The 10,051-nt window shown below is 45.2% G+C and overlaps 1 protein-coding gene across 13 annotated transcripts in view; it reads right to left on the bottom strand.

The window, feature by feature from the left end:
• Nucleotides 1-425: 425 nt before the first annotated feature.
• Nucleotides 426-10,051, bottom strand: part of Kcnj1 (potassium inwardly-rectifying channel, subfamily J, member 1) — a 28,601-nt gene continuing 18,975 nt past the window's right edge. For 3 of the 13 annotated variants that reach the window (XM_087560424.1, NM_001309299.1, XM_087560423.1), the window contains 2 exon segments: nt 3,043-3,239; nt 426-2,866 (listed from right to left, as the gene is read on the bottom strand). In XM_087560424.1, the coding sequence (XP_087416550.1) occupies nt 2,100-2,756 (657 nt within the window). In that variant the 5' untranslated portion in view covers nt 2,757-2,866; nt 3,043-3,239 and the 3' untranslated portion in view covers nt 426-2,099. 13 annotated transcript variants of the gene reach the window in all.

Here is a 10,051-nt window from a genome sequence, read left to right as displayed (position 1 = left end):
CAGCCAATCATTTACTGTGTCATTTACAGGCACAGAGTAACCTTCAGCGTGGGCCAGAGGTGTTCACTATTGTGGCCTCTGAAAAGGTGTGCCATTGGTCTGGGACAAGACAAGTGTACGTGTGAAGATCTGTACAAACTCAACCCCTGAAATAGAAAAACAACGCCATCCTTACTGTCAGGGGTTTGCAGCTGTCTTTCTCTGTGCCAAGACTCATGCTGGAGAGAAGTGCTGTGGCTGGACCAGAAGAAACTTGTCTGCAGCCTAGCTCGTTTCCTCCTGGGAAGTCTAGACAGCAAACACATGCAGTCCGCCTCCTTCCCACCTGTCCTGCCCACTTCAGGAGAAAGTCTACCTTGGCAAGAATAATTTTCGAAAGAAATCACCCTGTCACAGTCATTGCATAAGTGACACTTTGTACTCATACGGTTTCAGAAATTTATTAATCACATACCAAAAAAATTTTGATCTTTGAGCAGCTTTGAACTCTACTTTTTTTTTCAAGGTGAATTTGGAATGATACAGGTATGGAAATGAAGAAACAAGACCTTCACACTAGAACCTTCCTCCAAAGAAGTTCTCCTGCTAACTTGTTCCCTTTGGAAGACACAGGAATGGCCCTCAGAGACAAGAAAGCAGCAACACCCTGACTGTGACTCTGTATCTTATTCCTTCTTCCTCCATACCTAGAATCTCAGTTCAACCACCGGGCAGAGAAACACAAGGACACAAGAAGAGGGTGTGTTAGCACTACACCCTCTTCCAGGCTCACTGCTTTCCCATTCCTCGGTACCATCTTGAAAGAGGAAGGATTAAAACATCTTTTACCAGACCTGTAGCCCCAGAACCTATCCATTGAATATTGAAACAAACATCACTATGCCGTGTGTGTGTGTGTGTGTGTGTGTGTGTGTGTGTGTGTGTGTGTAGATCAGAAGTTAACATAAGATTCTTCTTCAGTCATTCTCTACCTTGTTTTTTTAATTGTATGTGTACGGTGTTTTGCTTGCATGTATATCTGTGCACCTGATGCTCATGGATGCCAGAAAAGAACATCAGATGCCCTGAAACTGGAGTTATAGATAGTTATCAAGTACCGTGCCAAGAACCAAACTTAGGTTCTCTGGAAGAGTGGCCACGGCACTTTTAACCAGAATCTTCTCTCCAGCCCCTTCACCTTCTTTAGTCTCTCATTGAACTTGGGCATCACCCATTCAGCTGCCCAGCAAACCAGAGACATCCTCCTATCCCCACCTCCCCAGTAGGAGTACTGACTGCTAGTAAGTCAGGCTTTGTATGTGGTTACTGGCGGTCCAGACCCAGGCTTTCATTACAGAGTCATCCCTTCAGTCTCTCCAACACTTTCAACTCATTCTCCTTTGCAAAAGAATATTCATTTAATATCTAAAGAGTGGACTTGGCCTCCATTTAATGCTCCACAGGAAATCATTCAGGCCAAATTCTGTATGGGCTGCAGCATCTGGGTTGATTATGAAGTTGATTGGGGCTTCCTGTTCTTCTGTACCTTGGGTTCAGAGAGGTACAGTCAGTGGATGTCACCTTACCCCTTCTGAAGCATGGACCCAGACTCAGACAAAGGCTTCAAACACCAGAGCTTGAGAAGGTTAGAGTCTTTACTGATTCTTTGTATGACAGTCTCTTATTGTCACTGATTGGCTGGCTCACTTCCCAGCGCAGAGGGCAGATTTTCCATTGATAGAAGTCTACTTTAAGATAAAAATGGCATCTTTCTCATCCATAGAATCAAACAGGAAATGTGGCTAGTTCCTGAAGCTTTCTAAAGCTCCTAAGTTTTGTCCTTGAATGACTTTGTTTCCATCAACACGATATGAGCTTACACAGTCATAGTGAGGATCCAAGTGGGCCCCTTTGGCTTCCACAGTTTCATTCACATGCATGCACCGTATGCAGCCTTATAGAGCTATGTGTCTTGTAGAACCATAGCCCTGGGGTTCAGGGGTGACTGTGCTAGCAGATTTCGCATGTTCTCATCCTGCTTTCAGACCCCCGTCAGATGCTTCTGAACACAGTCAACCCTTAGGTCCTTGGGAGGCTTTTTGTAGGTGGAAAAGCCACTGCTACATCTGGGTGTCGTCCGTTTCATCAACTTCTGACAAGACAAAGTTAGGGTTGTCATAGCCTCTCTTCATCCTGGCCCTGGCATCTTTCTCATTATAGAGGCACATGGCACAGTGAGGGGTCTCCACTTCCACTGTCTTACCGAAGTTATGAAAATCAACTCGGTATTTCCCTTCCTTGGTCTTGGACACAATAGGAACGAAACGGTAGCCCCAAAGCACCTCCTCTGGGACGTATGACGTGCGGACCTGGCAGGTTGCACTGGTGGATTCCACTGTGCCATCTAAAAAGACCACCAGCTCAAAGTCCTGTTGGGAAAGAGTTTCTGCTGCCATGTGGAAGAAAGGGCTGTTGTGGTCAATAATGTGGTAGATCGTCAGTGGGGATATGAAGAACAAATTTTCATTGCCAGCGTCGACGACAAAGTTGATGTTGGTCTGATCCAAAATGATGGTCTCGCCTTCAGGAGTGATGGTTGTCTTTAGAAGCTTGCCATATATGTGGCTGCCAATCAGAAGGCTCTTCCTAAGATTGGCCACTCGGATGAGGAGGCAGAGCTTCCCGCCACGCTTGCTGATCACCGCATTCTTGCTGAACGTAATGGTTTTAGCACGTTTTTTGGGTCTAGAGATCTTGGCTAAAATGGCACCACACATGAAGGAATTGATGATCACTCCAAGAATAGACTGGAAGATAAGCAGGAAAATGGCAGTGGCGCACTGTTCTGTCACAAACCTGAATCCGTAACCTATGGTCACTTGAGTCTCTAGAGAAAACAGAAAGGCTGAAGTCATGCCATTAATGTTCTCCACACAAGGAGTGCGGTTGTCAGGCGGGTAGAACTCTGGGAGGTCCTTATGAACATACGCTACGACATACCACAGGAGACCAAAGAGGAACCAACTCCCCAAGAAGGCTGTGATGAACACGGTCATTTTGTACCTCCATTTCAGGTCCAGCACAGTTGTCCAGATGTCCACAAAGAATATAAACCTTGACTGTGCATCCACATTGCCAAACTCGATGTTACATCTTCCTTCTTTAGAGACCAGCCTTGCCCGTTGCCGGGAACGCCCAAATATGTGAGTGATAAACCATCTTCGGAGGTGTTTGAACATCCTTTCTGTCAGTGCCCTGATCTGAAAACATATTAGAGGGTTGGTAAGGTTATAGTTGTCGCTGTGGTAAAGGAGGTGACGCACATACAGACCCATACACCTCTGAGGAGAAAAATTCTAAATCATTAGGCTTGTTAATCATTCGCATAAACCAACTCGTCTGTTCTGGATGCCAAAATAAACTATACGTAGCCTCTATGTCACACAGAAAGTGGGAAAGACACCAAGTGGAAAGTTACTAACAGACATTATGCTCAAGTATTTCCTGACACCAGTCTGTCCCACAGGACCTTAAAAATGGGACCCATTAGAACTTTGTGCTTTTATTTATTGGATGTTATTATGCAAATCACTTCTGTTTTAAAATCTAACCTGCTGCTATGCAATAATTTTTGTAATATCATAAACCTGGAGGACTGTTCATAATTTTGTGATATATAAAAATAAGTAACTGAAAGAGAAAACTCATCAATATATCACTGTATCAATATATCCCCTAAATTGTCTTGTTTGCTGCTATCAATATATCTGGGGATATTCTGATCCAGTTCAGATCATCTTCTGTAAATGAAAGCACTAAGACTCAACAAGTTTCGGTGACTTCTCCAAAGACAGAGACCCAACCTACGGCTGGAAGTAGACAGCAGCTCACTGCCTTCATTCTGGACAGCTCTAGTCATGCTTGGGCTCATTTGTCAAACACCCTACCCTAAAAGTGTGCTTCCTAGAACACTTGAAGACAGGATTCACAGCCCACTGGGTGATCTCAGAAGCTCTGTCTGAGGATCTACATACCTGCTTCTACTCATCCGCCATGTTCTGCCAAGATTCCCAGCTGACATAGAATGAGGGTGGTCATTGATATTCCATACTATCAACCTGGCTCCAAGCTGATGCACGATGACTTCCCTGATGCTCTATGGAGGCAGGACCATGTTTAATCCCCATTCCTAGGCCCCACTTCCTAGTTCAGACCATTACCACTCTCTCCACCAGTACCCATGAGCTAACACATAGTAACAGAATGAAGCCCTCTTCAGAAGAATGTCTGCTCGTTTCTTATCAAGAACAGGTGTGTGTGTGTGAGAGAGAGAGAGAGAGAGAGAAAGAGAGAGAGAGAGAAAGAGAGAGAGAGAGAGAGAGAGAGAGAGAGAGAGAGAGAGAGAGAGAGATTTCCAGCAAAACAGTGATTGGGGCTTTCCCCTAAACAGCTAACAACAGTGAAATTCAAGGGTCTTAAGCCTAGAATACACCTTCCCCTGCTTCACCCACCCCCGCCCCTGCCAAAAAAGTCAAGGTGTGTCCATTGTGGTTAGCACTGCCTTTGTGGTATTTTTTCATTAAATGCAAAGATATTTTTAAAAATAGATCTCAAAATCCCCCTTCAGAAATGTGTTTGCTCATAAGAACTAGGAAGCGAAACCAGCTTAGTGACACATTTTAAACAAAAGTGATATCCCTCAGTGTCTTGTTCCTGGCCTTCACCCAGGTAAACATAGGCAGTGGTCACACCAAGTGGAGGCTGTGAGAGGAAAACCACAGCCCGTAGTGGTGTTTTGAAGTGTAAAGGCCAGGCACTAAAAATAAGGAGAAGAAAGAGTTACCAAGAGAGTCAAACAAGCCCTGCACACACTCAGGGCTCTATCCATCCCTGTCTGACTGCAAGTCTCCAAGAGTCAGACTAGGAGATAGTCCCAAGTGAGGCAGAGAGGCCAAAGGCTTCTTCTCCAGCTACTCCTGTGCACTGCATATGCACCTGACCCATACTCGATGGTGACAGATCCTCCCGTCCAGGCATGTGGAAGCTCATGTTTCCTCACAGATTTTCTTACCTATTAGCAATTCTAAGGCCAGCATTATCCACAGAATCCATACAATCTCCACCACACATTACAATTCAAGATGACTTGTAAAGCATCAACTTCCGAGCTTTCCTTGCCCTCCTCCCTTCTCCGCCCTTCTAAAGTTTGCTTCAGTTTGAAAGTGAAGGGCACTTCTGTAAAGTGAAGACATGTCCCCAGTAAGTTTGGGTTTTCCCTCGACTGTGTCAGCAAAATAAAACATTCACTTCCTGGCCTCGCAAGTGGTAAAACAGGAGCAGGCAGTGGCCGCATAGTGCGTTCCTCAGATAATCCACACTTACCAGCACTCTGAACACACTCCGTTCCGAAGCGCCCATGCTGGGCAAAGCAAGCAAGTGGTGCTTGTTCGACGTTGTCTGCACAGCAGCTGTCTTCTTTTAGGCCCACCTTAATGAATCTTAAGCTTTGGAATGACATTTACTTGCATTGGCTTTCAATGGCTAACTCGAGTGGAGTTGTGTGATTGGAGCCAACACAAGTGGATGTTCTCAGACCGAGCCTGAATTCAGGTATACATATATATATTACTTTACACCTCACATGGCTTGAATACCGTCATGCTAAGACATAACAAACAACCAGCTGAGGTCCTGGGCAGCAGACGTGGATTGGGTGCCAGCGAGGCCCCCCTCTCCTTTGCCACGCTCTATAACCCTCTTACTGTTCTCCTAAGTCACGCCAAATAACATTTGGCTTAGAAACACTTACTTATCGTTCATCTCCCAGCCATTTTTCTGAAACACACTGAATACTAACCTTTCCAGGTGATCACAAAGATACAGATGGATGGAGGGTCACAGATGGGGACATGTTTGCAAGACAAGAATAAGATCAGACCAGGAAGAAACAAGATACCACATTAATCTCGCTCGACAACAGCCACTGTTATATAAGAAATGTGAGATATTGTTGTGAAGTTTAATCTGGAAAAACTGGACTTTACTGGGGCTGAGCTTTACACATATGGGATTATCCTACGAGGTTGAGTTCTTTGCTGAAAGAGTGAGGAGAACTAAGCTAGCCCAAGGAAAGAGGTAAATCCATCCACTAACCAAACCCATCAGTCACACGGAAGCTCTGCTATTATGCAGATCTCACTTTGCTTGGACTATGCCATTTAATGTAACCACAGACAGAGTCGATGTGCATTTATGAGCGGTTGGGCAATTAGAGATTATCGTTGGTGTCTTAGGTTATATAATGTGCCCTAGCGTTTAGGTTCCTTTCTATTGAAATCAGTAAATCTTAATAGCAAGCAAAGGGCTTCACGTTAGCTAATATTTACCCAGGTATCCTTGGTGGCTGGCAAAACAAGTAGATTATATTCTTGCTGCTTGCTCTTTATGCCCTAGCCTTCTTATTCTGTAAATAGGACATTGGCAGAAAACAGGACTTTGCCCTACACTTCCTGCTCATTGGCTGTCTGCTTATTCCTTAGAATTTGAAAAATAAACAGTCTTCCTGTACTCAAGGGGCTCATAGTGAAATGAGGAGATGAAATGAGCATGTTGGAACCCACTGTGGTCTGTGACCCCCCCAAAACAACTTCTCTGCTCAATTTCTCATCAGCTATGGATCCAGCAACTGAGGATGTTATTTCAACCAATTGCATACGCCTTTCTGTATATATTAACATATTCATCTATCATTCATCCACGGCGATGTGTTGACATTGCTGTATGTATCAGTCACTGTGCTGGACATCACAAAAGCAATGCCTGTGGACACTGTCCTTGACAGCCTGCAGCTTCCAGGTGGGCTAGGGAAGATGAACAGACACAGAGGACTGTCACTGTGATATGAATCATCAGGTACCCTCTAGACAGTGCCAATTGAGAACAGAGCAGTGACAAAGAAGCCAGCCCCTAAAGATAGTTAGAGTCGCAGGTAGCAAGAACTCCACAAATGAGTTGTGCTAAATAAGTAAATAAGTAAATAGATGAGTGTAACGTTGAGAACTGGCAGTTGCCCATAGTACCATCAGCTCCTCCTGCAGAAAAGCTATCTTAGGAGAGGCGTTCCTGTGCACTACAGTGGCTACCCTGCATTTAGTTGTGTTCATGACTCCTGCAGGAGTAACAGAAGAAAAGCAAGCACGTGAGAGGAGAAAGAAGATCCAGGGAAACCAGAGTCCTAAAGGAGATTGGTACAGACTAGGACTGGAAAGTCAGATGGGGGCCAAACGCAATGCTGGGAAGCCATTTCTGCCTTTGCTACAGACCCACAGGACAAGATACTTCAGTCCTTTTTAAAAGGAGAAACAAAAATATTCATTAGAGGGGATAATATGGAGACATGGTTTGGAGCAGAGACTAAAGGAATGGCCATTTAAAGCCTGCCCCACCTGGGGATACATACAGCCACAAAACACAGACAATATTTCTGATGCCAAGAAGTGCATGCTGACAAGAGCCTGAGATAGCTGTCTCCTGAGAGGCTCTGCCAGAACATGACAAATACAGAGGCGAATGCTCACAGTCAACCAATGAGAATGGGGTCCCCATTGGAGGAGTTAGAGAAAGGATTGAAGGAGCTGAAGGAGTTCGCAACCCAATAAGAACAACAATACCAACCAACCAGAGCTCCCAGGGACTAAACCACCATCCAAAGAGTACACATGAACAGACCCATGGCTCCAGCTGCATATGTATCAGAGGATGGCCTTGTTGGGCACCAAAGGTAGAAGAAGCCCTTGGTCCTGCCAAGGCTGGACCCCCCCAGTGTAGGGAAATGTCAGGGCATGGAGGTGGGAAGGGGTTGGGTGGGGGAAACACCCTCATAGAAGAAAGGGGAGGAGGGTTGGGGGTTTATGGACGGGGAAACTGGGAAAGGGAATAATATTTGAGATGTAAATTTAAAAAATCCAATAAAGGGGTTAGGGATTTAGCTCAGCGGTAGAGCACTTGCCTAGTGAGCGCAAGGCCCTAGGTTCGGTCCCCAGCTCTGAAAAAAAAAGAAAAGAAAAAAAAATCCAATAAAAAAAAAGATGTTTCTGAGGACGGCTCTCCTAACGGAACTCCAGAGCTTCATACTTCTAAATCAGCCATAATTCTAAATCACCACCATATAAAGGTCCTTGAAAACAGATGCATCTTGCTTCAGAGTCTCCTTGACACTGTAAAAACTCACTCTTCATTTGCGTGTGGCATCCACTCCAGCAAACTGGCCTTTCTCAAGCTTATGCCTCCTGCTAGTAGGAACCTACGTGCAGAGGTTGTATTGAGGCATCCACCCATGAACACTGGGAGCTGGGGTTTCCTACAGCTTTTATCACTCCGCCTCTTTCCCAGCCCGGCTGTCCAGTGGCAGAAACAGAGGAAGCTCAATGTTTGGATTACCCATGAGTTTGAATTACAGAGGCTATTGTGCCTTTTAACTACGATTTTTCACAGCTCCTACACAAGCTCCGTTTAACGCGAGGATATTTATGGGATTCGAGTTTTCATGTTAAGAGTAGGAAATGTGAGCGAGGTGGCCCAGAAGCAGATGTCAAATGATTTTCTCTAGTCCCCTGGTAACACAGGGACTTCGAGTTTCTACGAAATCCTTCTGTTGTCTCAGTCCAAGAGTCAACTGATGTCAACAAATGTCTCCAGAACTTCCGCACTAATGTATCCCTGGGAGTCTGGTGCGTCCTTTCTTGTGTTTTAATCAAAAGACTTGAGCACATGCTCTACTTATTGACCACCTACTAAGTACCAGGCGCCATAACAGTAACAAAGAAAGAAGTGCTTTGCAGCTGTACCCGAAGAGCCACTTGGTAATTGTCATGCACTAAACTAATGTGTCTCAAGCATGACCTCTTGAGCCCACCTTTGCTAAAGACAGAGAGAGCGTGTGTGTGTGTGTGTGTGTGTGTGTGTGTGTGTGTGTGTGTGTGTGTGTGCATGTGCGTGCCTGTAGAGGACTTACTCTTTTCTGTGAAAATCAGCTGAGGATGTCTGAAAACAGTCTCCCAGTCGGATCTGCAAACCAACAGAGCCTGTGGAACCTCCAACGCTCTGGCTTTCTGTGCTGCCTCTAGACTGTTCCAAGACCACAGAGTTACAGACCCTTGGTTGGGCATGTTAGAACTCACTTCTCATGTCCTTGTCATAATTGAGCATCTGGTTCAGTGGTTCTCAACCTTCCCAATGTTGAAACCCTTTAATACACTTCCTCACGTTGTGGTGACCCCCAACCATAAAATTATTTCACTGCTACTTCATAACTATATTTTGCTACTATTATGAGTAATAATGCAAATATCTGATATACAGAATATAGTATATAACCCTCCAAAGCAGTCAAAGCTCCAGGTTATGAACTGCTGGTCTAGTTTATTTAAAGAGGTTAGCTGGACTTAGTCCTTCCCAGCCTTCCATCGTAGGTATGTAACAGGGCATCTGAGCCCCATGCCTTTCCCAGGCTAAACTGGGTAGTGCATGGGAAAATGCGTCATTCTTGAGGGATACATGTGCTTCATGGCCAGGGAACCAGAGCAGCCTATTCAGGATGTGAATGCAACATAGTTCTTCCTGGGTCCCTCTCTCCTTCCAGAAGGGAGTTGGGGAACAAGCTAGAAGGAGCTAACTGGCCTGGTGGTATCAATGCCTTCACAGGCACACAGAGCTCTGCAGATGTCTCAGAGCCATCTATTGCAGCCCATTATCTGAATGAGTTGGTGCGTTTTGCAAGGGAAACAAAACATAAGAAGGCAGGAGACCTGGGGTGAGATTGCTTTTAGAACAGGCAATGATCAGAATCAACTTGGCACAGTAGAAGCGTTCCAGCTTGTGTCCGTGGTCTTGGACTTAAACTCTAGCTGGGGCACTTAGTGGGCCAGGTGAGCCAAGGAAGTCACTCTGCTTTTCAAAGCCTTAGTTTCCTCATCTGTGAGATGCCTCTAATGCTATCCTTACAAATGTCCTATAGTAGAACACGCAAAGTCCCCGGAGCATGCAGCAAACAGTGGACATGGATATTCCTGGT

This window comes from Rattus norvegicus, chromosome 8 (assembly GCF_021556685.1).
Source record: "Rattus norvegicus strain SHRSP/BbbUtx chromosome 8, alternate assembly SHRSP_T2T, whole genome shotgun sequence".
NCBI lineage: Eukaryota > Metazoa > Chordata > Mammalia > Rodentia > Muridae > Rattus > Rattus norvegicus.
Note: the sequence above shows the minus strand (reverse complement) of the source record. Positions and strands in the feature narration are given on the sequence as shown.